The following is a 26,949-nucleotide window of genomic DNA, read 5'->3' on the forward strand; positions in this document are numbered from 1 at the left end:
TATGGCTGGTGGCACAAGGAGGCTTGGCAGTGGGAAGCTGGCTTGCCCAGATGCAGAAGGAGGGAGGTTGTAAGCGCTGCACACAGCAACTTTTGGAAACCCTAAAGCACTGCCTTTGGTCCTGTGAGGAGGTGCAGCTCGTGTGGAGAGGAGCATGCCACATCCTTCGCCATATAGTACCCAGCCTTGGATGTATCTCATGGGGAGCTTTCTATTGGCAGGCAGTCAGCCAGGGCCATCACCTTCTGTATGACGCCGGGATGCAGGACACGATATTCATCATCGAGGCATGGTCGTGGGCAGTGGTCAGTTTGGAGGCTCTACCCATCCGCCAGGTACTGGAGCCCATAGCAGACTGCTCTGAGGTATGGGAGATCATAGGGAGTCTTATTGGATGGCATATCTGGAAGGCGCGGTGTCAAGAGGCTTTCGGGGGAGAGAGACTTTCAGTACAAGCGACCTTAGCAGAGCTCTGGACCTCCATCATCCAATCCCTCCACGGCCATTGGGATCAGGTGCAGGGCGAGTCCAAGGCTCATCAGGAGCTCCGTTGTCATTTCATGCATACTTGGGGCGGCCAGGACCTGTTTTCGTGATGCAGGCAGGCAGCCCCAGATGGCGATACACCCCCCTCCATGGCTTCTTGCCCCCAACCCCCCCAGACCGTCTTGAGAGGCTTGTATACATGATGTATTTGTGACTTTGCATCAGCTCCAGCTAGTCTATTGAGCATGAGCACTCTGTTGTAATCAGTTTTTTTGAGTAATATAATCAGCCACATTTTATTTGCAAAAAAAAATCTATTAGATGAGTAAGTAATATGACAACAGTTTCTAATGCTAAAAAACATTGTTTGGTGACTACCAGTAAAACAGCAAATCATGCACACTCTCCCTCACAATCAATTGTCCCCTCAATCCCTCCTTTAATATACTGTCAAGATGTAATATGTAGTGGACTGTAAATTCAAAGCAGTATTTCTCACTTTTAGCAATATTTCAGTACGTGTGAAGTAAGCACAGCATCAATGAAATCCCTTACCAAAGCATTGTCTGCCATGAGTTGACTGACTAACTTTTAGCAATATTTCAGTACGTGTAAAGTAAGCACAATATCAATGAAATTCCTTACCAAAGCATTGTCTGCCATGAGTTGACTGATTCCTGAATGATTGGAAAATGGACCAAAAGGGTGACAACCAGTGCCCCATAACCAGTTCAAAACTGGTCGCTCATGAATATATGAAGCTTTCTCATAAGGAGCTACCATACCTCCAAGAATTGATGTGAGTCCTGCTAATATATGTCGCTGAGGAGACATCGGTTCCGCCTTTCTTCTCTCAGTTTCAGAAATATAGCTAATTATATTCAAAAAACAGCCAAGATTATTAATAGTAAGGTAAACATTTTGACCAAAAGTGTAGCATCTGCATTGATGCCTAGTACTATTTTGAACTTTTTTGAGAATGCATACAAAGAAGTGTTGTTGTACCTCAAAGGGATTGATTCTTTCCCATGTTGCAGCACAAATACAGAATCATGGCTGCTCCAGAGCAAGCTTTCACTTTCCATCATGAGTTCTGGATCAACTTCTGCTAAAGACAGCACAAACCTGGAAGGTTTTGAAGCTGATCAGTCTTTCCTTTTTAAATCTCATTGTGAAGAATGACCTCAACAGAGCTAAGATGCAGCTTATTTAAAAGGATTCCACATTCACCTGATCTTATTGCAGACATAAGCAGATCAATGTGCTATCTATGCTGAGACTAACACCAAGCATATAATCAACTGTGTTAAAGTTCACAAACACTTTCTTTGGGTAACACTTAGCATTATTTCAGAGAAACCCAAAACGGCTGAAAAGCCAACACCGAGTAAAAAGATTTTCAAAAAGCCCTGGTCTCATTAGAAAAATACAAGAGTACAAGTTGTAAAGGAAATTTTTAGCTGAAAAAGGAGAGGGGCCAACACAGCAACATATGTATACAGTTTTTTTCTTTTTTGGTAAACTACTCAAGCCAACATATCCATTAAGTTAACTTACAAGGGGTAATGTTACCAATGCGGTCAATATCAGAAACGATATATCAGAAACATTGGGAAAACAAGAAGTTTTGAGCTATCAACATCACAGAGTGAAGCACAATCATATAAGAAGAACCATATAGGGGGGAGAGAGAAAGAAAGAAAGATATATTAATGTCTACATAAGGCCGATGTGGCATAAGAGACAACATCCAGAGTACATCCATGTCTAATGTCATCTAATCAGTAAGGTAAAGAGAACATTAAAAATAAGTGGGTGGCCTATGTAACCATGCTGAGAATAACTATGCAATGGGACTATACTAGGTTGAACCATGTGTAGTGTTATCCCATTGGTGGAAAAGAAAAGAAAAGAAAAGAAGAACCAGATTTGATAGAACCATGTACAAAAATGTGGTGGAGACTATAGGCTGTAGCTGATCTCAAGATATGCACATGATGTCAACTATGATGCAATCCCTAGCTGCTTCACTGATATGCCTGGTGGTGAGTCTTTGGTGTCTTGTGATAATGGCTCTAATCCAACTGTGGTGTGGCCTCCTCCGAAGCAGTCCTGGTAGACGAGGTCGTTGTGCTAGATGAAGGGAAATAGCTCTATTAAATGTGACTCCACAATGTGGCATGTAAGGTGTTTGGTTGGATGGCTCTGTCTCTGCTAGCCTAGTCAAGTCAATAAAGTGGGGTCTGCGGAAAAATACTGTCATTACTCTCTATGTGGGTCCCTCTAGATGAGCTCACCTCTTGTCTCGTACTAGTGTTGTCTGGTGCCTCTGGAGCTCTAGGACAAAAAGACCTACGCATCTCTATTCCTTGTACTCCATGATACGACGAAGGGGTTCAAAACCATCACGGAAGAGGTAGTGGTATTGTCCTCGTATGTCATAGTATATTGTATATCTGCATATGTAGTGCTCCTCCTTCTCAGGCTCTCAACCACAAAGCTAGCAAGTCCTATTCTCTCCTAGGGTGTTTGTTCATCTGACTATCTCCATCTGAAGCCTCTGTGAGGAGGTGCGAATATGTTCGATATTAGCTCATATGCTACGAGAGAGATGGGTGTCCATATATACTAGCCAAATAGTAAAACCATCATCAAATAGACACAAGAAATGACTCTTGTAGAACTCCATCCTCAATCCCAAAGGGACTGGTGGGTGGATCCATGTCCTTGCTATCTCAATCCTCAAGATATTAGCTTTGATCACCAGGTTCAATTTTGATCGGTTGAGAGAAAATGTAAGGCAGTCAAGGCTATAATCAAAAGGTGGAAGGCGGTCAATATCCAAACCATGTAGGCTTATCAAATAAACATTTGTGAAAACCAACAGTTCTACTCGCCTCCTGCCGCTAGTTGTCTAGATGAAATTAGTGCCAATTTGGAGTATTTATGATGTGGAAGCTCCCATAATCTATGCTAAAAGGTCATTGCCTTGACAAGTGCCTCCATAACTATAGGTGCTGCCCCTAGCTCTCCTATGACAATGGGATGTGGAGTGGAGGGCTTACTCCTAATCATACGTGCTATCATCATGATCAATGGCCTTTCCATGCATTCCCAACTATCATAATAATCCCTCTCTACTCTAGTGTGATCATTGAGTTGGCTAAGACGCATGTAGTACAAGTTGCAACCCCGCACCTTTGCTCCATATAGTTGTGTAGGTGTGACTAGGGTTTCAAAAAACCATAGTTTGGTGCAAGGCTCCTGGAACTATATATGAGCACATTGACTCTTGCGTGCCCTTAGTGCTGCATATCCTTGTGCTGAACGTGCCTCTAATGCCCCTCTCAACGAAAAACATGGACTAGAGATGCGACTCCCATGTAGATATATTCGCTCACATACTCCACTATGCCTCCCCTAAATGTGAGTTGGTACATAGATCTAATCACCCATGCTGCTGAAGTATTGAAACCATAGTTTTGATCTTCCCAAGGTTCACTGTGAGGACTATCTCTATAGAAGATGTGTGAAGCATCTAGGTGGCACCGCAATCCCTCTAGTGAATTTGAAATGAGAACAATATCATTTGCACATAATAATATGAGTATCAACACCCTTGTTAGGGTAGCTATGGCTCCTCCTCGATCAATGTAATCAAACGCTTCATCTATGTATAGACTAAACAATGTGGGTAAAAATGGACATCCTTGTTTCACTCCTATGGTACTGTCAATCCTCTCTGATAGCTCCCCAAGTGCCCATACATGACCTGTGACTATCTCATATAATGCATAGATATCCCATTGTATACCCTTTGGTACTCCAATATCCTGCAATCTCTACATGATGCGTGTATGAGGCACTGTATCAAAAGCTTTGCGAAAGTCTACAAAGCAACAATAGATCCTCTTGTCTCGGGTTTGACCCTCCTCAATAATGGCTCCTAAGTGTGAGAATATGGTCCAGCGTGGTATATCCTTGTCTAAAACACCTGACTATCCTTGTCCTCTATTGCCTTGCATTTCAGCCCACTCATTGAGTCCATGCTCCAATATTGATCCCTATATCTTAGTCAAAGTATGACCGATCATGATAATCCTGTAGTTGCTTGGAATCACGGGATCACCACTCTTAAATGGTCCGATCCTGGCCATTGCGGTAGACTATTAAAGATGGCTAGTCTATGTGCACTTCCCAAAGCCAATCGTCTTGGGCTCTCCTATGTAGGCCGATTTCATCTATGTCGATCTCTTTGAATATGGCATTATCAAGCATATAAAAGTCACTCTGTCTACCTCCAGTGCGTGTATTGAAATCTCCTACTAATAATATGCCCCCAATGCTAGCATATCTCATGATATCCTCGTAAAGTACATCAAAGGGAGATACATCCCGTGTGGCATAGATAGAGTTTGCAAGAGAAAAGTAGCATATTGCAATGAATATATCCCGTAGTCTCCCTGCATATATCCTAATACATAAGTATCGTGCATCATCATCTCTCTTCATTACTTACACTATCCCTTTAAGGTCTTCTCGGTATAGTAAGGCCACACCTCCAAAACCCCTAGTGCTTCCTGGTTTTTTAGCTGTTGGACAAAACACACTTTCACACCTATATTCCCGCACGCTTGGTAATCGACTACCTTTACATTGGTGTGTGTGTTGCATTGCTATATCTATGTTTCGGAACCTATATTCAAAGTAACCAACATCCAAGCATAGGCCTCCATTATAATTCCATATTGACATCTGAAGGGTCTCATAGGCCTTGTACCATCATGAAGTCCTTTTGTCAGTGATGATGACTCGTCCATCCCTATAAACAACTCATTTTCCCTCTTTGTGGCCCTCCAATACCTTGGGCATCTGTTCTTTGCCATGTGCTATTTGTGCCGGGATAAGGTCCTCATCCAAATAAATCTTCTCACCTTTGAGGGTTCTCCTCTTAGAGAGGAAGGCCTTTTTTCTCTCTATGTCCCCAAAGCGAAGAATTAGAGCCTTGGACTTAAGAGTCCTCTTTTCCCACTCTCCAAGCATTGACTATAGGTACATCTGAAGCCCCAAATTTTTTGCCAAGTATCTTAGCATCTTCTTGTGGGTTGCTCTTCTCCTCCCATCTTACTACCTGTACATGCAAAACCCTAGCCCGTCTCCTACCCTCTTCTTCCAAAGTAGCATTCATTACTTTAGTCTTGTGTGATGTTCCCTTATTCTTTTTTACTACCTCAAACCATAGGCTGGCCTCTTCTATCTTCTTTTGTGTTGTCTTTGCCACTTCTACCCATGAATGAACCTCCCTTTCACATGCCTTTAGTGCCTCTCTCTTTTTGTAGTTTTTCTTGCATGTTCATTTCTTTTTTCTTAAATGTATTCAATTCTTCCCTTAGTTCTAAGGTTTCAAATTTGTAGGCATCTACCACTTTCTACATTTCAGTATTCAGCATGTGCATTTCAGAAAGCATTTGTGATTGTGAGTCATTGTTAACATTTATTTGCATATCTTGCATTTCTGCCCTCTGATTTACTATTAGTTCAGCTTTGACTTGCTCTTGTATGTCTTTTTCCAATTCCTATCTCATAATCGTAGTTTAGAGTGAATCATGAGATGAATTCCTTCATACTTCCTTTCATTCATGATGCATGAGGTCTTTCCATGCCTGTCAAATGCTGGGGAGACGGTCCAATCACGGGCCCTATGGCCATATGTCTTGTACCGTGTGTTCTTAGAAGGGGTGCTGAACATTGCTTCCATGGACAGTTGTGTTAGTTCTTGATCAGATTTGTCTCCTAGATATTCATTTTCCACGGTTTGATGCTTACATTTGTTTACAATATCCATCTCTCACACAGTCTGTGCAAAGCCACTCAGCTTGTACTTTGTACCATCAAATCAAAGCAATATTTGTGATTCCTGCAAATTTTAATGGTTTCCCTAAACCCGTCACTAAATTTTTGCAAGCCCAATAATCTTTAATGAGCCCAAATGCCTTCACATTGTTTACAGTCACTGCAGAAAAACAAGTCGCAGCCCCAGTCACTGCATGACTGCATACTCTAGGACATGCTCAAAATCAAAGTCAATACATCATCGCCTAGTCCACAAGTTAGTGCATCAATACATTCACCCTGGTCTGCATTCATGTCATATCAATCTGAGTACATCTGCAATCTTAGTACATTGGCATCTGCAATCTCAATACATTACTCAGGTCTGCATTCACATCAGTTGGCACAACACATCGGGCTTCTGAGCACACTCACATCAGTATGCACAATGCAGCAGTCATTCCTGTGTGTTTCAATCAGTGCCCCTGCATCAGTACATTCATCACGTCCACTGTAGAGAAAGCATATGGTACTTCTGTATCAATTCATTACTGTGTAAGTGCATTACTCGAAATAGGGAGGGCATTCCTGTGTCAGTACATTACTGCATACAGCACTCCTGTGTCAATGCATTCAGTACATCTCTGCATCGGTACATTGCTCACGACAGGTCTGCCTCATGCCAGGTACATTCCTGCTCACGACAGGTCTACCTCACGCCAGACAGATATCTGCCTCATGTTAGAGAGAGACTGCCTCATGACAGGTCTGCCTCACGTCAGAGAGAGACTGCCTCATGACAGGTCTGACATCACGCCAGGTCCATCATGACAGGTCTCTCACGGCCCCAAGTCTCAAGGCAGCCAATTGACTGTGTGCGCCATGGAATACTGCTAGAAAGAGGCCTCTTTGGTTCAGGCTTAAGTGCAGTACTTTTGTTGGTCTTTGTTTCTCCTGTGACCGATTGGGTCACTTCATCACTGAATGCCCTGACTGAAGGAGCCCCTAGGCAGATCACTCCATGGATATGGACCCAAACAAAGGCCAAATCAAGCCTTCATCTTTTGCCCAAGAACAAATTGCTCAGCCCAGTCAGTCCAAAGGCAAGCAGCCAACTGCTTCTTCAGAATTGGAACCACAAGCATGGACGGAAGCCTGGCACAACAAGGGAAAAGCAAAGAAAACTGTCGTCTCTACAGCACCTACTGAGCCTTCTTCTTCAGAATTGGGACCACAAGGATGGACAGAAGCCTAGGGAAACAAGGGAAAAGCGAAGGAAACTGTTGTGTCTACAGCACCTACTGAGCCTTCTTCACAGGACACCCTCCACATTTATTGCCATCACCAAGATAAATCCTCTGATGTGCCCTCTACTCAACTTTCTGATCTTGCTAAGGATCCACTGCCCTCCAAACAGCAGCCACAGTGCCACTCAAGCACCGTGTGCCCATGACCCTCTAGCTCAGCTATCCTTCGATGTTGCTGGTTGAGTCATCACTCCATGGGACCACAAATATCAAGGTTCTACCTTCCACCATGAAGATTTTTCTTCCTCTTTGCAGACAGATCATCAGCAACCCAATCCCATTGCGGTTTTGGGTGACTTCTTTGGAGATGGTGTATTTTGTATCTCGACACATTTCTTGATCCTTTGTCAAATGGCCCCTCTAGCTTTGGCATGCCCTTGGTTCTCGTGTCTTTTGTATCTTGGACGGGGGGGGGGGGGGGGGGGGGGGGCAACCAGCACGAGATGATGAGGAGCCCCTGATGCTGCAGTTTAGGGTTTCCAACACGGGGGACTGTCCGTCCAGCGCCTGCAGACCTGTTGCGCCATGTTCATCAGTTTGTCCACATTGGAGCCGCCATGGGAGTCTACCCTGCCTGCGCAAGGTACCACTCTGCCTCCCTGCACATCTTTGCAAGTGCATGTGGATTTTATGAGGTTTTCCTTCTCTCAACTTTAGCATGTGATTTTCTCCTCCAAAACCAACCCCTCTTCTTTGAGAAACAATTGGTGCATATTGTCTCATTCATTCACTGCCGAAATTCCAATGTTTACTGAAGCAACAATGTCCGGTATGGGTGCAAGTGGAGAATTTCTTGACTGTCTCCTAGGCCCAGCTTAAGGATAGAACTGTTGCCAAAGACCATCTGTTGGTACCCCTCCATCGAAAGGTAGCCAACAAAAACAAATTGTGCATGTTGTGGGTTACTGCTAGGAAGCGACCCAACTAGTTGCACCTCAATTGTACAAGCATGCGGCCTCTTTGGTTCCAATTCAAGTGGGGTACTTTTACTGGCCACTGTTTCTCATGTGATCAACTAGGTCATTTCATCGGTGAATGTTCAGCTCACAAGAGTGCCTTTGTAGATAACCTCATGGATAGGGACCAAACACATCCCCCCATTTTGTTGAGCAATAGGTTATTCTACCTAGTCAGGTCCAAAGGCAAGCAACTTGCTCATTCTTCATAGTTGGAAACCCAGGTGTGGACGGACATCCAATACAATAAAGGAAAAGCAAAGGAGACTTTTTGTCCCTACAATACCTGTTGCTGACCCTTCTTCTTCACAAGACACCCTCCGCACTTATTCTCCTCATCGAGACAAATCCTCAGAGGCTCCTACTGCTGCCAAGAACCCGCCGCCCCCCAAGGCACAATAGCAATGTCAACAATTGACCTAATCATCGATGCACAACTCTCCTACTCGGCTTGCTTTTCATGTTGTTGGTAGAGTCGTCACTCCATGGGATTACAAGTATCTTCCTCCCACCTTGCAAATGTGTCTTCCTTCTCACAAGCTAAACATCAAAGACCCAATCCCTTTTTGGTGTTGGGGGACTTCTTTGAAGATGGTGTACTGGAGACATTGGTAACTAAGGCCCATGCCCAAGTGGCAAAATCCCATCAAAACTCTTGATCATTTGTGTTTGTCTAGTCTTAGGGTGCCTTTTGCACTCTCGTCCTTTAGTATTTGTTGAAGCCGTTGTATTTGGATTATACATTATGGCATACAGCCAACTATACATTGTAATCTTGATATCTTGTACTTTCTTTTGTAATCAATACAATTACCCACTACGAAAAAAGAAAAAGGGGGGAGAGAGAATGACAAGGTCTGGCAATAGTGCGCCACCCTGTTAGGGTTTGCGCTTGCATTTGCCAAGCCTTCTTGGCACGCAAGTAAAACAGGTGTAGCAGCAGCGAGCCACCCAGTCAGGGTTTTGCCCCTGCAGCTCCAGGCCTTGTAGGCACCATTCAGCAACATTCTATGCACACACCATCCGCAAGTCTGTGATTCCACAGGGCCCCATCGAGCTGCAACCTACCCCTGTCACATCTTCTGCCCATGTGCCAAAAAGGCATAAGGAAAACCTTGTGGGCAAAGCTGCCACCAAGCTCAGGAAAGAACTGTCAATTTGCTGTCCTATCCTGCACACTCTAGGCTGGGCAGATTTGTGCACACAGTGTAGGCCTTTTTCTGCCTGATCACCTGCAGATTCTGTGTAGGGACTGTGCAGATCAGGAAAAGGTAGCAAAAGGGAGAGAGAAGATTTTAGACCACCACAGGGACTACACATACGCAGGTGGGCCACAGAGGTGGGAGAGCTTCAACAATGGATAGCAGCTGAATACATAGACTTTGCAACATCCTAGAGCTAAACAGAGCCTTCATAGATCAAGTGGTGGATGCCTTGGGGCCTGATTCCGATGATGAAGAGCAAGAAGAAATGGTTTCTTGTATGAAGATTTTGGACATCTAGGTGCTACAACAATATGTTCTATCGTATCACTTCCCTTTGCAATTCCACATGCTTGCCCACCCTATCACCCCTTTTGTGTAATTTTTGGGAGGGCTCCCATTGCATTTTAATTCATCTTATTTGAAGCACCTGATCTTTAATGGTTAAATGGTTTAACTGCTTGAAGGTTTTTTTTTTACTTCCCCTCTGAGAGCACTGATTATTTTGAGCAATTGCTCCATAACATGTAGAGGGTTGCCAAACATTATGGTATTCATCATGCTTGTCCTTGCAAGGAGTGTTGCCACATTGTTGAAGCGATGCTAGCATTGGTCAGCTCCTTGCGAATTGATTCTCCAAATAAACCATTTTTGCTGCCGTTGGCCACAAGGCCAACATATCTCATTCAATAATTTCCGTTGAGATCATACCAACAAGCCAATTTGCAAAGCTTGACTGAGAATTTACAAGATGCTTCATGACAGCCACATTTTTTGAGGCTTGCATGCCTCTCGTGCTCCAAAGAATATGGTATGACTCCAATATGCACATGGTGTGATAATTACGAATTTGTAGTCCATTGTACATACAGGTAGAAAATACTCCCTTGACCTTCTTGATACTTTGTCTCTTTCCTCTCAGCAGGCTATCCATGCCTACTCGGCTTTCTATGCCTTAGTCAAGCATCAAGTATCGCTAGATATGCATGATAATTTGGATAGAGACAGCTTGAACGGAGAGGTCATGGATGTTTTGCTGCATCTGCCCAATGACAAACGTTCACAATGGGATGGCTTGAATAATGAGTTTCTTAAAAGCCTATGTTGCTCGTCTGGCAAAACCCTTAGACAATCATGTGCCAACAAGTTTGGGAGACTAGAATTATGCATGTCTCATGGAAGGTGAGAGTCATTAAGCCGATTTAGAAAGTGCCATCGCACTCCATGTTGAAACATTGACAACCAATTTCTTTGATGGGATCTATGTATAAAATTTTCTTTGAAGACATGGCTAGTTGTCTCCATAAGCACCTCGACCTTGTACAACCTAATCATACAGATTTATCAAGGGCCAGAATATCTTGCACAATGTGTTGAGTGTTGAGTAAGCTATTGACTATGTGAAGCACTCTAAGTAGGAAGTCATGCTGGTTCAATATGTCGCATTTGATACACACAGTCAGCATGGATGCATGGATGCCACTTTGCATGTCATGCCAAATGGTGGGGTCTTTGAGCCATTTACTCTTGCACGTTCAATCAGACAGGGTTGCCCTTTGAGGCCCTTGTTTTTTCCCCTCACAACCCATCCGGTCCTCTCCATGCTCTCTCATTTGGTGGACATAGGACAACTAGCTCGTCTCTCTCTTCCCTTTGGTCAACATTTTGTGGAATGGTCTTTAGCATATGACACATTCATGATCCTCAAAGATGAACAAGAGAACCTCCACAAGGCATTGGATCTATGGAAGCTTTTTGGGCAAGCTTGTGGTCTTCATATCAATGCAGTCAAATCCTCCCTTATCATCCATACTCAACCAAATTTGCAATCTTTACAATGGCAAGGGATGGCGATCCCATGTGGAAATGTTATGCCACATCTGGGGTACCCCCTCACCGTTGATGTTCAGCCCAAGCTATTGTTGCAATGGATTTCTCAAAAATCAAAGGCAAAGTTTCTCTTCTAGAAATCACAAGCATGGCCTTTCCATGTCTACCTTAAAGTGGAATAGTCTATCAAGCTTCCCATGATAACATATTTTTTCCCACTCTTGCCTTGGATTGCCTCCACCTTGAGGGTTCCTACTAGACACATTCCGTAGAAATTGGAGGCAAAGTTTCTTTGCTAGAAATCACACACGTAGGCTTTCCATGTCTACCTTAAAGTAGCATAGTCCATCATGCTTCCCACACTCAAATATTTTTTCCCATTCTTGCCTTGGATTGCCTCCACCTTGAGGGTTCTTAGTGGACGCATTCACTTTATGCTATGGAAGGACACTTTGCATGCAAATATCTCATGGATCTCTTGGAGCCATGCTTGCACTTCTAAAAGTACAGGTGGTGGGGCTGTTTTGGATGCACATGCCCACATGGTTTCTCTTCAATGGTCTCTCTTTCATGCCAAGAGCATTGATCAACATCCTTGGGTCTTTACTGCCCATCTCTTTTTGGAAGAGTGGAGCATGGTTCATAGTAATACAATCATTCATGGCTCTTGGTGGTAGGTCCTTAATGCTAATGCTCCTTTTTCCTTATCCTCTTCCTTCCTGGTCACTCAACTCATCTACTTGTGAAAGTTGGTTCTTCGAGAGGCTTGGTGGGACACTGCAGAGGATCATTTGACTGCTCACTCTTTTCAGACGGAATTATTGGCAGCACCCAAGCTAATTTTGTGGGATGGGAAATAAGAGGCTTGTCCTAAATTTAACCCCATGGCACAACTGGGCTTATCTTCAACTTCTAATGCCACTCTGGTGAGTCAATGAGGGTCAATGTCCTTCCGCATTGCCAAGAGGCTTTCCACATCCCTCAAGGTTATAAGGACATGTGGGACCACCGTTTGATGACACTACCCAAAGAACCCTTCCCTACCCTCATTTTTTATCATCCCTGGCACAATTGGGGCCTTAAAGGCCAACTTCACCTGGAAAAGGCTTTGGCTGCTTAAGTATACCACCTTATGATTAATAACTACCATTGGCTGGTTGCTAAATCCAATAATGTATGGGGCTTGCACCAATCTCGGGATTGGTGGAACACGAATCTCATGGAGGTTCAATAGGACACCATACAAAAGTAAAGTCTTTCTCTAGCGCATCATGGTTGGTGGGCTGCCTCTTGCCATGGTGCTTACAAAACGTCGCATTTCCAATGGCTCCTGTTTCCATTCCATTATTTTTGGGGTTGTTGGCACAATTGGACAATTCGGAACGCTTTTCTTTTTGATTCCGCATCTCGGGTGTACAAATACCCTACTAACTTGAAAGGTCCCCTATATGCACAACTCCACCTTATTCAACACACTGATCTCCTTTAAAGCGAGGACTTGGTTCCTTGGCATATGGCAATCTCTACTACTATTTTCCTATGACTTTTATACTCTCTATAAAAGAGAGTTGAGGTTATGCACCATGGCCTAGAGCCATTGTACATCTTGTAATCTTATAATCTTGTACTTCTTTTATAATTAATACAATTACTATTACAAAAAAAAAGATCTATTAATGTTTACAAAAGGCCAATGTGGCCTATGAGACAAAATCAAAGTATCTTAAGTGACAGAAAAGTGTATCCTAGTATAGCCTTAGCATCCAAAATCTAAAGATCTGAATGTCCAAAACTACATGTATAGAACATCTAGCTATAATAGCTCCCCTCTATATCTCAAGGTCAACACATGATCCCAATTATAATGTGGTCAAAGGCTGCTCTGCTAATGTCGAGGGGTAAGTCTCATATGTTTCGCAATGATGGCTTTGATTTGACTATGGTGTGGACCCCTCAATCATCGCTTAGTGGGTCGAGGTCGCCATGCTTGGCAAAGTGTGATGGCCATGTCTAGTGTGACTTCGTGACATGGGGTAAATCTAGTCTAATGGGATGAATCTATGTTTGTTGAGCTAGTAGTGCATATGGGGTCTAATCTAGGGAAGAAATCCGACATTGCGCTCTACTTGGGTCCCTCTAGGTAGATTGGTCTCATGTCTCATAGCAACGTTACGCGACACCTATGAGGCTCCAAGAGGAAAAGCCCTAGACATTTCTCGTCCTCATATTCCATGACATAGCAAGGGCTTCCAAACGCCTCACAAAAGAGATAGTGATATCTTTCATGCCATAGAACATTGTACATCTGCATGTGTAGTATTCTTCTATCTCAGGCTCTCTCCACATCTATCGAATAGGAGCCTGCATACCATGGGAAAGGGATGTATCCATACACTATGGTTGGACAATAAATCCATCCTCGAAGAGGTGTAGGAAGTGACTAAAGTAAAACTCCACCTTCGATCCTAGAGAGAGAGGTTGCCAAATCCAAATCCTCTAATCTTAACTCTTAGAACATCAGCCCTGATGACTGAATTCAGCTCAAATCGACTGAGTGAGACTCGGGATTGTGGGAGAGTCCAAGCTATAGTCAAAGGGTAGGAACCAATTGATCTTCACTCCCCTTTGCCAGCTATCTAGAGAAAGTCAATGCTAATCTGCAGTATCTACGAGAGCTCCCATACTCTATGTAAGAAAGTCATTGCTATAAAGAGTGCCTCCACAACATAGTTGCCAAGGGTTTCGGAAGCAACAAAAAAAAAAAGGGTTTCAGAGTCACAAAATGGAGTTTCGACCCCATTCCGAAACAACGAACCGGGGAAACAGGGATCCAAAAAATATTGGTATAAAAGTAAAAATATATACGGTCGTAAGTATAGCTATAAATATATGATGGAGTAACACCACTTATTAGTTGAACCTCTACATCGAACCACTTAAATTCCTCAACAATATAACATTAGAACTTAGAAGACAATCGAGCTTTGAAAAGTTTAAAGTATATACAAATCATGATTCAATTCAAGACAGTAAATTATAACTTATCATAGACAATAAACTCAAGATTGGAGGCTCAAAAGTGATTGGTCATATACTCATATTATGTCATATAGACTCAAAAAAGAGAGTACTCATGAGTTGTAACTCAATAAATAGTACGTGAAAAAGAAATACAACTATGATATATGATGTATGGTGTGACACAGTACCTCATGAGTCATGAGTCATCCAAATGCCATAAACATGAATCTCTCATCTAATGACTCGTGAGAGTCACTCAATATCATCCAAAGCCATCTCTGTCTCGACCTCCTCATGGCTACTAGCAAAAGCACTAGTACTGCTACTAGAAGAAAAGGCATCATCATCATCATCTACCACTGGAGCTGTAGAGGTAGTAGCAACTCTACATCGAAGTCGAGATCCTCTTGCTCTAGCCAATGTATACCTAGGACCGTGTCCAATATGCAAGTGTGGACATCTCCTCATACACCATATTGTAAATGTCTAGACTCTATCTTCTCTAGAATGGTAAAAATGTCTCTCACCTTCTCTAAGCAATCCTATCTACATTTACCTGCAATGGCTCAAGTGTGTAACTTGAATTCTCAATCAAGCACAAGTTACAACAGCAAAAAACCAATCTCTCAAGCTGAGCAATCTTCAACTTATTTCTCTTTTTAATGTAAACAATGCCCGCATCTCCAATTTCTCTCATCAAGACCACTATCACAATCCTACAAGAGAACATGGATAGCCATCCTTTTCTGCCAAATTTCAATAAAAGAATAAGAAGAAATTCAGTACACTTATTTATGTTACAACTTGCATGCATCATTCTATGATGTATCATGTAACATGTTTACTGTTTAAATTTTACTCACCAATGTTGGAGTATAATTTTCATACTTCTCTCTTCAATGTACAAGCTGGAGCTATGTCTCACATAACTTTGATGTGGGGCATGCAAATGAGAGCGTATAATTATGAAACTTGAGGAGATCATCCTCAAGTCACATAATGATGAAAGCATCTCCATCAACCCACTTAGTAAAGTAAACTTGCAACCCCTCTTCAACTCCTCACTTGGATATTGATCCTCGCTATGCCAACGAGGATGCAAGTAATGTGCAACGACATGGATTGGTTCATGAAATCAATTCCATCACTTAATCCACACTGTGCCAATGTCTTACACTCTATAACATATATAAAAGTTAAACCTATTACCCACATAGCAATATAAATTATAAATCATAGATTCATATGTATGATTAAAAAAACGAAATTAGAATGAATGGTCATTGATTCACTTACTTATCTCTAACATTTTGTCAAGCACCTCTCCAATCTAATCCATGTTCTTGTACAAACAGCCTAGAATACTACCATCCATATCAATGATCCTCAAAACTGTGTAAATGGGAGTCAAAGATTTTACCAATGCAGCTACATCCTCCCAATAGGCCTCATCCATGATATTTTTGACAAATGTCAAAGCCTTAGGCTCCTCCCTCTCATCCCATGCAGCCCACTCTCTAGAGACAACCGTCCTCAAGATACCTTGGCGGACTCTAACAAGTCTATTCATAATAATAAACATGTAAGTGAAGCAAGTGGCTGATGGCTTCAAAAGATCTAAATCATTGTTTGTCCTAGAAATGGCATGCACTTTAGGCCTCTTTGTCACAAGCTTTACCATGCTTCAACCTCTCGTGAAGAGGTCATCTATCCATCCAACATTTTCTGAATCCTCCGTGAGTAGATCTAAAAAATGTGATGCCCTTGGAGTCCACATGTTCTTAGAAAACTCACTCTCCAAACAAAGCACCCATAGCCACATAGTTACTACTATTGTAAGTGATGACCTGTACTACATTCTCTATACCAATCTCCAAACTGGTAGCCCTAATGTGCCTATAAATGTACTCACATGTAATCATTGTCCCTCCTGTCGATGCATCTATGGCATACAAGAACATGGTCCCTTTGCAAGAGGATACCAAGATGTTATACCCACTTCTTCTTCTCACATTTATCCATCCATTACAGAAAATAGTACAACCATACCTCTACCAAGTAGTCTTCAAATATCTAACAAGCTCACGTGTGCACAAAGCCTCATAGGAGGGGCCTTGCCACTCACATCCAATCCAATTGTTCACTCTGATGACACACAATATAAACAATCTCATGATCTCACAAGAAACCTCTACCCTTGCTTTTGAAGGGCTGATGTAATACTTTCCCTTTCCAATGATCATCTTGCAGATCTTGTGGCCTAGTGATACATGCACCTGCTGACAAGCTACTACCACCTTGTACATCCCCAAGATGTGGCAAAGGGATCCATGAAGCAATTGTACACTCAATAGAAGCACCTACACGTACTTGAATGGCCTCTGCATCTATATCCATAGAGACGTTGGCACTAGCAAAAGTTGTGCCACTAACATCCATGCACAATCTACCCCTCTTTGGGACACTACCACCTACAGGAGGTGTAACTGTAGGATGTGCACTTGGCTGTGAAGTATCAACCTCATGTGGTACACTAACCACAAGGTATTCACACCTCCAATGCTCTGAACTAGCACACATATCATCAAGCACATCAGGGCAAAGATGATCCTTCACTCGAGTCACGCTCCCCATGCGTATGGCATGGCCGTAGCATACCCACTGCTTTGAGCCACCGTTCCCTCCATAGTCACTAGTGATACACGTGTGGTTCCAAAATGTGTCCTTTGCCATGGCTGTACCTTGCTGGAAATAAGGGAAATCAGCAGCAAGAATGCAAAAAAGTTACTCAAATCAATGTGAACAGCGAAGGACAAAGAGAGGGAAGAGATTGAGCGCTGGAAACAGTGAAAATCAGCACGAAATCAGAGGGAAAACAGTGGAAATAGTATGGACGTGAAAGAAAATAGATTGGGCAGCTGAAGGAAGAGAAATGTAGAGTTTTAAGGGTTAGGATGTGGAGCAAATAGCATGTAGGGAGGGTGATTAATTGAGAAAGAGGGTGGACAGCAAGAGAAAGAAGGTGGAATGCTCACACATGAAGGTGCAAGAAAGCAAAATGCAGTTTGCGACCTGAAACTTAGTCAAAACCCCTATCCACCGAAACACCTATCCTGAAACGCATTCCTAGACTAAAACATTTCAAGGCTGAATCGTGTCCGTTTCGGGCAGCCCAAAACGCCATTTCAAGCAACTTGTTCCACAGCCATAGATGCTACACGTAACTTTGCTCTTGGGATAGGAAGTGGGGTGGAGGGTGTTGGGTTTCACTCACGCCTTCGCTCACAAAGGACTGATGATGATCCTCAATCGGACACTGGGGCACTTCTTACTCTCCTTGTGGCAAAGATGAGAGGTGAGAGGATGCACAGAAATCGAAGCTCAACTAAGAGTACAATTGACAATGAAGAGGTGCGAGAGTGAAGACACGACTCCCAATGCAATAATCAAAAGAGTGTAATATGCAAGTACAAAGTACAACCCTAAAACCTTAGGGTTGCTAGAGTGTGTCTACAATAGAAAGGTATAAAACACGATAAGTGCCCAAACTCTATAACATAGGAACATAAAAAAAAGAAAATAAACCTAGAGGAAGAAACCTCTCGTAAGGAGAGTAACAAGTGCCGGGGTGTCCTACCAAGGATCACCAATACTCCTTAGTGAGCGTAGGTATGAGTCAAACCCAACAAACCCCCCTAGAGTGAATAGTGATCAATATACAAGGATCATTCGCCAAAGGAAATCAAACTTAAAGCATTGCAGAATGCTTCAAATTTATCAAGGGGAATAGCTTTGGTGAACATGTCTACCACATTACTAGCAGTAGGACAGTAGACAAGGCTGATATCTCCTATATGTAACCTCTCTATCACAAAGTTACAGTCGATCTCTACGTGTTTCGTACATGCATGAAACACTAGGTTCAGTACCACTGCAATGGCACTCTAACTGTCAGTAAACAAAGGAGTAGGCTCCATGACAGATACATCTAAACGAGCCAACAAATGTCTCAGTCATACACATTCAACTCTGGTAGTGAAAGTTGCCTTGTATTCAACTTCACATGACAATGTGACAACAGTGGATTGTTTCTTGCTAAGCCAAGCGATACAAGATGAGTCAAGAAAGAAACAATTACCAATAGTAGAGTGACGTGAATGAAAATCACCAGCCCAATCTAAATCCCTGTAAGCATGTAATTGCAATGGTCTCCCCTTAGCATAAAGCAATCTAAGAGTCTCAGTACCCTGCAAGTAACGAAAATCATGCTTCACAACATACCAATGTGATATGCATGGGCAGTGCATATATCTGCTAAGGGCTGAAATTGCAAACTTAATGTGTGGCCTTATGTTGCATAACTAAATGAGACATCCAACTATTGGAGCATACGTATGGATATCAAACAAATCACTATCATCGTGCAAGCACAACCTGAGTCCAGGTTCCATATTCCATTAGTGTATACACTGGATTGCAATCCTATGAGCCAAACCTCTCAAGAAGTTCACCAATGTATCTAGACTCTGACAATCCAATCGCTCTAGCTTCATGATTGAAATGAATGCCCAAATAATAGTGCAAAATCCCTAAGTCTAACATCTGAAGAGTTTGCTGCAAACTTTGTTTGAATCCTGAAATCTAATCATGTATCCCTATCAGCACAAGATTATCAACATAAAGACATAGACCAGCAAGGATCCCCCGTCTTTACATACACAAACTGTAGACTCTAATGAGCTATTAATGAACCCTTCGTTGAGTAAAAAGGCATCAATTTTTGCATACCAAGATTGGGGAGCTTGCTTCACACCATAAAAATCCTTTTTCAGCTTACATACCAAGAGTTTGAATCCCACAACCACAAAATCAATCGGTTGTTGTATATATACTTCTTCTTGAAGTTCCCCATGTAAAAATGCAGTCTTAATATCAAGTTGCCAACCATGATGGGCAGCCAAAGCAACCATAGACCAAATGGTAGTCATGCGGGATGTAAGAGTAAATGTCTCCTCATAGTCAATGCCTTTATTTTGTGCGTAGTCTTTGGCCACTAGCATGGCCTTGTACTTGTCAATGGATCCATCTGCATTCCTTTTCCGCTCGTAGACCCACTTTGTACCTATGGCTTTCTTCCCAACAGGCAAGGTCACTAAATCCCATGTTTGATTCTTTATGATCGAATCAAACTCAACTTGCATTGCTACCATCCAATGCAGACTACATTGTGTACCCTCAAAACATTCAAGCTCCTCATCATCAAGTGTACATGCTGCCATAACACACTCCATTGTATGTGTACTATCATGCAAACGAGCTTATCTTCTAGTGCGACCAGCAATAGGAGCATCCAAATGACTATCTTTCATAGTTTGCAAGTACTATCTAGGCATTTGCCTACCTTCTTAATTGTGTACAAGTTCCTACTAAACTTCAAATTCAGCATCTTGCTGAATTTTCAGATCAGCCATCGGCTGATTTTCTGCATCACTCAATGGAGAAGCTCGATGAACATTAGGTTCACTTGTTGAAGCTCCAACTATATCACCAAAAGAAATGGGCAAGAGCCCTTCAAATACATTTTGGCAGCCTCATATGTATCAAAACCAGCAAGGGATTATTCTGATTTTTCATCAAAAGCCAAATCCCTACAGCCAAATACCTTCTTAGAGGTAGGATCATCTAGTCTATATCCTTTGCTCTCACAGTTGTACCCCACAAAAATGCATTTAACAGCTTGGTTACCCAACTTCTTTCTAAGTACCTTGGGAAGCAAGACACCCAAAAGTACGAAAATGTCCAACAAAAGGTTTCCAGCTATTCCAAGCCTCAAAAGGCATAACATTCTTTAATGCCTTGGTGGGGCACATGTTCAAAACATGGCAAGCAAACGTAACTGCTTCCATCCAAAAACTAGGTGGCAAGCTCTTTGCTTTAAGCATACATCTGGCCATCTCCATAAGTGACCGATTCTTCCTCTCTACAACCCTATTCTGTTGTGGAGTATAAGCAATAGTATACTGATGGACAATGCCTTTCCGCTTCAAAAAAAACTTCAAGAAGACATGTTTGATTTCCCCCCTCAGTCTGAACAAAGAGTCTTAACCCTGCAGCCAAATTGATTTGCAACAAGTGCTACAAAAGCCAAAAATGCATAATACACTTCTTACTTTTTCACCAAAGAGTAGACCCACCAAAAGCAATTAAACTCATCATTGAAAGTGACAAAATAGTAACAGTCACCCAATAACTCTGTTTGCATAGGGCCACATACATCCGAGGACACACTTTGTAATCTAGCAGTTGCTCTAAAAGCAACATCATGAGGAAATGAAAAATCTTGCATTTCCCCCAAAACGCACCCCTCGCATATATGCTCAGGAGGTCTCTCCAAGAGAGGTAAACCATCAAGCATCTGTGCACACTGCATAAGTATCAAGCTGCCATAGTTAATATACCCCATGCGAGCCTGCCATAACTTTGCCAATGACATAGCACAAGTAAGAGCAGATGCTAGATAGACCAATTGATCAACTGAATAATCATCTAACTCATACAACCCATGACACAAAGTGCCAATCAAAACCAAAGTTATGAGTTCTTTATCTCTAACCATACATCTGTCATCATCAAATGTAACTTGCAAACCACACTTTGCCTAAGAAGAAATAGACAACAAATTCTTCTTTATGCCTGGCACAAATAATGCATCCTACAAACGGAGAATAGAGCCATCAATGGCTGTCAACACAATCTTCTCAATACCTCTAACAAGGTATAATGTACATTGGCACACTGAACAAACTTGCCAACATGAGCTACAATAACAGAGGAAAAAAAATCCCTACAAGAAGTAATATGTCTAGAAGTACCACTGTCAAAGAAACCATATGCTTGCATCCTCAATAGAACTAAATGCTTTATCAACCCAAGAAGAATCATAACTGCAAGTGTAGAAACAATAGTCATGGACTATAACAAAAGATGCGGACTCAGTAGCAATAGAAGGTGCATAAAAAACAAACATTCCTTACTTGTTCTTCTTCTCCTTGGCTATGTGCTTCCTACATTCTGTGATGTAGGGACCTGGCTTTTTGCAATAGTAGCACATTTGTCAGCATAAAAGACCAAAGAGAATAGTTGTTGCCATCCAACCTATCCTCCTTGGACACATATGTGAATACATCACCTTGTCCCTAATTGGCCATCAAAGAGCAAATGTCACCGATCAAAGAGCACAACAACAATACTTCAAGGACCAACTTAGAAATCTGAGAATTTCCCGAAATTACAGCAAACACCTTGCTGTAATTAGCAGATCCGATCACACTCTATGAAAAACTGTATGATGTATATGCTGTCCAAGGTACAAACAGTGCTCAGCAACACAAAAATGTAAAACCCCCAAAATTTCTTGTCCCAAAATGCAAAAATTCAGTCTATTACAAACTGTCGCTCGTGTACATTCGCTGACGTCTAAGATCACATCAAAAGCCCCAACTTTTTGACCCGAAGAAAGACTTTAATTTTAGCTGAAGAAAACTTGAGAAAATCATTAAAAAGAATGAATATTCAAAACTATGTGAATATGAGATTCAACCATAGCTAAAATGCCTTATTCCTATCAAATCAAACATTTCTTATTTTTCATGGTTTTTTCAAATACTCGTAATTAATCTGTCTTGATACAAAGCTTGTTAGCTTGTTTGTGGATTCGCGGGGTCTCCGCACTTTACAAATCGGCCACCAGTAGGGTTCTCATAGATGGTATGTGAGGGGAGGAGTTTCGACTAGAGAGATCAGTCCGATAGGGCTGCACCCTTGCCCCGTACCTATACCTACTCTTTGCAGAGGTGATGTCTCACTTCCTCAGGTCACGTGCGAGCAAATTACGCGGTCTCTGACTTCCAGTGAGAGAGGAGAGTGAGTTGTTAGACTCAGAGTATGCTGGAGAGAGTGAGGCTGGCTCTTGAGGTGTTCTATTCTACAGCGGGAGCAAAAATCAACTGACAAAAGTCGGTTGGTTTCCTCACATACCCGGACTCTAGCACAAAGTGGGGCGTCCACCTAGGATTTAGATGGGTGAGCAAAGGGCAAACCGTCAGGTATCTAGGGTTCCATGTGGGACTCTACATCACTCCTGCCCACAATTTCTTCCAGTCCTCGATTCTATTCTCGAAGGAAGTAGACCTACTGGAGCACGGCTCGCCTCTCACTAGCCGATCGAGCCCTGGTGCTTAACCAAGTCCTTCTAGCGACGGCCTGCTACATTGCCTCATGTTGGTACTTCTCCTCATCCTACATAGTGCAGCTTCGTCGCCTAGTGCGGAACTTCCTTTGGTCCGGGTCAAACGGCTCCAAGGATTCCATGGCTAAGGTGGCATGGGCGACCATCGTACGACATCGGTCAGAGGGAGGGCTTGGGATCATAGATCCAAAGTATCAAAGTATGGCCCTCTTGGGCAAGCTAGTTATCTGCGGCCTCACACCAGGAGGGTAGACCTGGAAGGTCCTATTGCACGAGGGTCTTCAGGATTGTAGATCAAGGCTTGGTGGTGAGTGGAGGCCGTCCCTAACATGGATCTTCATGTTAGCCCACATCACCCCCCCCCCCCCAAATCACCTTTCCTACGACGCAGCTTGCTCCGCATGTGGTAGGGCCTTTCTAAGACCCTAATCCAGAGCCCCCCAGCTACCAAGAGGAGATAGACCGTCAGCCGGTGATATGGAACCCCCAATTCAAAGATGGGGAAGGGGCGCAAATTGGCAAGTGCCCCCACATCCAGTGGGTTGGTTGGGAGACTGGTCCGGCTCGTACCATCAGGACATGGTGGGAGGTGTACAGAATGGTGGACAAGGAGGTTCTGCAGCGAGTATTAGGCTGCCAGAGAGGAGTGGAGTTGAGGAGAAGGGAGATAGACACAGCAATACCTCAAGAGTGGCTTGCTCCCCCAATACAAGAGCCAATAGAGCCGGGGGAGATATGCGCCACCAGATTTTCACCAGTAGGCATTCCCCTACAGGTGGCAGGTAGAGTGGGCGGCACTTCACCTGGGATCTTCTTCACCGTACAGGGGGGGCGGGGGGGGGGGGGGGGGGGGGGGGGGGGAGAGGGGCATCTCGCTCTTGACAGAGGGTCGCAGGATGAGGAAATGACTATCCTTTCATGGAAGAGGATCTGGGTGATTGGCCTTCAGGGGAAGACATGGCAGTTGGACCCTTCCGTCTTTTGGCATGAGCTGAAGGAGTGGCACCTCTGGATCTGGATTATTCGGGTGTGCTCATGATTCTACATGAAAAATATCAGCCTGTTCTTATTAAAAATGATGTACATGGCCGCTTTCTGGTGATTGAAATTTTATTCGAAGGGGAGATCTTATGGTTACTTGGCCTCTATGTTCCGAATGATCCTTTATCTCGCCGGGAGCTTTGGTAGACTTTGCAAACTTCCTTGTCACTTGGCAGACGGGGCTTTTTGATGGGGGATTTCAATATGTGTGTTGATTCTTCCCAATCCACATTGGAGCATTCGGTAATGGACGCGCCGGAAAGTCGTATGTGGCATGACTTGGCTCTTGCTATTCTTAAGCAAGATCTCTGGTCCTGGCTACACCCGTCTTCTACAGGGTTTACTTTCCATTCTGCCCAGTATGCAACAACATGGTCGCGGTTGGACCGCATATACATCATGCAGAATGATGATTTTCTTCCTGAGATGCTCGAAATGAAAGTGTTGCAGCAATATGCCTTGTCGGACCATTTTCCTCTACAGCTTGAGCTGCTTGCACAACCCATTGCACCTTTCAAGCAATTTCTGGAGAGACTCCCTTTGCATTTCAACTCATCTTACTTGAAGCATGCAATCTTTCAGGGCTATATGCAGCAATTGATTGATAGATTCTTATTGGACTTCTCCTCTCAGGGCACTACTTCATTTGAAAAATTGCTCTCTAATGTGTAGCGGGTTGCTCAGCAGTATGGGATCCATCATGCCTCTCTTTGTCGGCGGCGTCGACAAGCAGAGGAGGACCTGCTAGCTTTGGTTCGTTCTCTGCTGGTGGACACTCCAGATGATGCATTTCTGCTAGCACTGGCAATGCGGGTGGCTAATCTTATTAAAGAGTTTCAGTTGAAATCATATCAGCAGGCCAAATTGCTACATCTGACGGAGACTTTACAAGATACTGCGTGTCAGACTCATAAGTTCTTTCGATCTCTCCATGCCTCTCCTACTCGTGAGAATATGACCAGACTCGAGGATATAGAAGGCCACCTGGTCCTTGATCCGCAAACTATTGTGCATATCTATAAGAATTATTTCCGCGACCTTCTTGGTTCCACTTCACCTTCAGCCCAAACTACTCAGGCCCGTTCGGTTTTTTATGACCTGGTCCGCAATCAGGTTCCGCAGGACATGCAAGCTACTATGGAGTCAGATATTTGTGAGGCAGAGGGTATGGACGTTTTGTTACACTTGCCCAAGGATAAAAGTCCGGGTTGGGATGGTCTCACCAATAAGTTCTTTGAGGCTTTTGCTACCCAACTGGCGAAACCATTGAAGGCTTTGTTTCAACAGGTGTGGGAAACGGGGATCATGCCTTCCTCATGGAGAGAAGGACTTATTAAACTGCTTCCAAAGGTTCCTTTGCCGTCTACGTTGAAACATTGGCACCCAATTTCTTTGATGGGTTCTATGTATAAAATCTTTTCCAAAGTAATGGAAAATCGGCTCCATAAGCATCTCCCTGGCATTGTGCACCCTCTCCAATATGGTTTCATTAAGGGCCGAAACATTCTGCACAATGTATTAAATGCCCAACTGGCGATTGATTATGCAAGGCATTCTAATCAGGAGATCGTACTGATTCAATTGGACCTGGAAAAGGCTTTTGATTATCTAGACTGGTCTTTCGTTGCTAAACTTATGTCTGCTATGGGCTTTGGTGCTCGGATGTCTCGTCTAATCTACACCATCAGTGCTGCGGCCTCTTCGCGAGTCATGCTGAATGGAGGCGTTACTAAGCCGTTTGTCCTTGCCCGCTCTCTCAAACAGGGTAGCCCTATGAGCCCTCTCTTCTTTGCCCTTGCGACTCATCCAGTTCTTTCGATGTTATCTCATATGGCAGCTTCTACTCAGTTGACTGGATTGTCGCTTCCTTCTAGACAGCACTTCTAATAATGCCATGTGTAGTCAAGCTCTTCCCTCGTATCATACATGAGATCATCATGACCTGTGGTCTTTCCATATGCTCCCACCCATCATAGGATTCCTTCTTTGGTCCATCCTAGTCTCCCAAAGGTTGTCTCCTCATGTGAAAGAGACTCCAACCCCAAATCGTTGTTCCATATAGGAGCGTGGGTATACCAAGGTGTCAAAAAGCCACAATTTGTGCATGGTTCATGAAACTGTATGTGAGCACATTGCCTCTCCAAAACACATAAGGTTGCATATGCTTTTGCCAAACGAACCTCTGATGTCTCTCTCCAAGAGAAGTGTGGTCCCTTCAATGTGACCCCCAAATAAGCATACTGCCTAACCATCTCCACTGGCTCTCTATCGAAAGTAAATTGATGCTCACCTCTCATGACCCAAACATCTTAAGTGGTAAATACCATAACTTTAGTTTTCCCAAGGTTCACCTTAAGGTCTCTATCTCTACAAAAAGCTAATAATGCATCCAAGTGTCTATTTAGTCCCTCACATGAGTCCGATATAAGTACAATATCATCTACATAAAGCAGTAATGGTATCAGCACTCTAGGTAGGCTGGCTCCAACCCCACCAGTTCTATCCACATATTCTGAAATTTCATCTATGTACAACCCAAATAATGTCAGTGAAAGTGGGCAGTCTTGTTTCACCCCAATGGTGCTATTGCAGTGTTCGTCCTCTGCCTGCCGTCCCTGTCTCATACAAGGCATAGATCCACGTCTTCTCCGTATCTAACCTCAGTATCTCTGCTCTGATCACATAGTTCAGCTCTCATTGGCTTAGGTCAGGCTTAGGTCAACTATGGGCAACCCAAGCTATAATCAAAGGTTGATAGTTTGTCAATCTGCAACCCATGTAAAATCATCAATGCACTCATCTGAGCACACCAACAATGTATGTTACCGTCTATTGCTAGCTGTCTAGAAGAGGCGAAGACTAGCTGTGGGTATCTTTCTTGGGGGAGCTCCCATAATCTATGTATTTAAGTCATTCCCTAGACTAAGAACTCAAACACCATGGGTAATGCTCCAACTCAACTTTGATAATCTCATGTAGGGTCGAGCTCTTCGCTCGTATCATATGTGAAATCACCATGACCAGTG

At 43.2% G+C, this 26,949-nt stretch overlaps 1 protein-coding gene across 2 annotated transcripts in view; it reads right to left on the reverse strand.

Moving 5' to 3' along the window:
* LOC148034144 (uncharacterized) overlaps positions 1-26,949 on the reverse strand; it is a 276,312-nt gene that overhangs the window by 33,867 nt on the left and 215,496 nt on the right. For both annotated transcript variants that reach the window (XR_015691439.1, XM_087682184.1), the window contains exons 11-12: positions 1,492-1,611; positions 1,132-1,357 (exon numbers count right to left, since the gene is read on the reverse strand). Coding sequence is in view for 1 of the 2 variants with exons in the window: in XM_087682184.1 (XP_087538310.1) it covers positions 1,132-1,357; positions 1,492-1,611 (346 nt within the window). In the remaining variant the exon portion in view is untranslated. The remainder of the gene's footprint in view (positions 1-1,131; positions 1,358-1,491; positions 1,612-26,949) is intronic.

The sequence above is a fragment of the Lygodium microphyllum genome, chromosome 7 (assembly GCF_053477565.2).
Source record: "Lygodium microphyllum isolate KBCC chromosome 7, Lygodium_microphyllum_v1.1.10, whole genome shotgun sequence".
In the NCBI taxonomy this organism is placed as follows: Eukaryota; Viridiplantae; Streptophyta; class Polypodiopsida; order Schizaeales; family Lygodiaceae; genus Lygodium; species Lygodium microphyllum.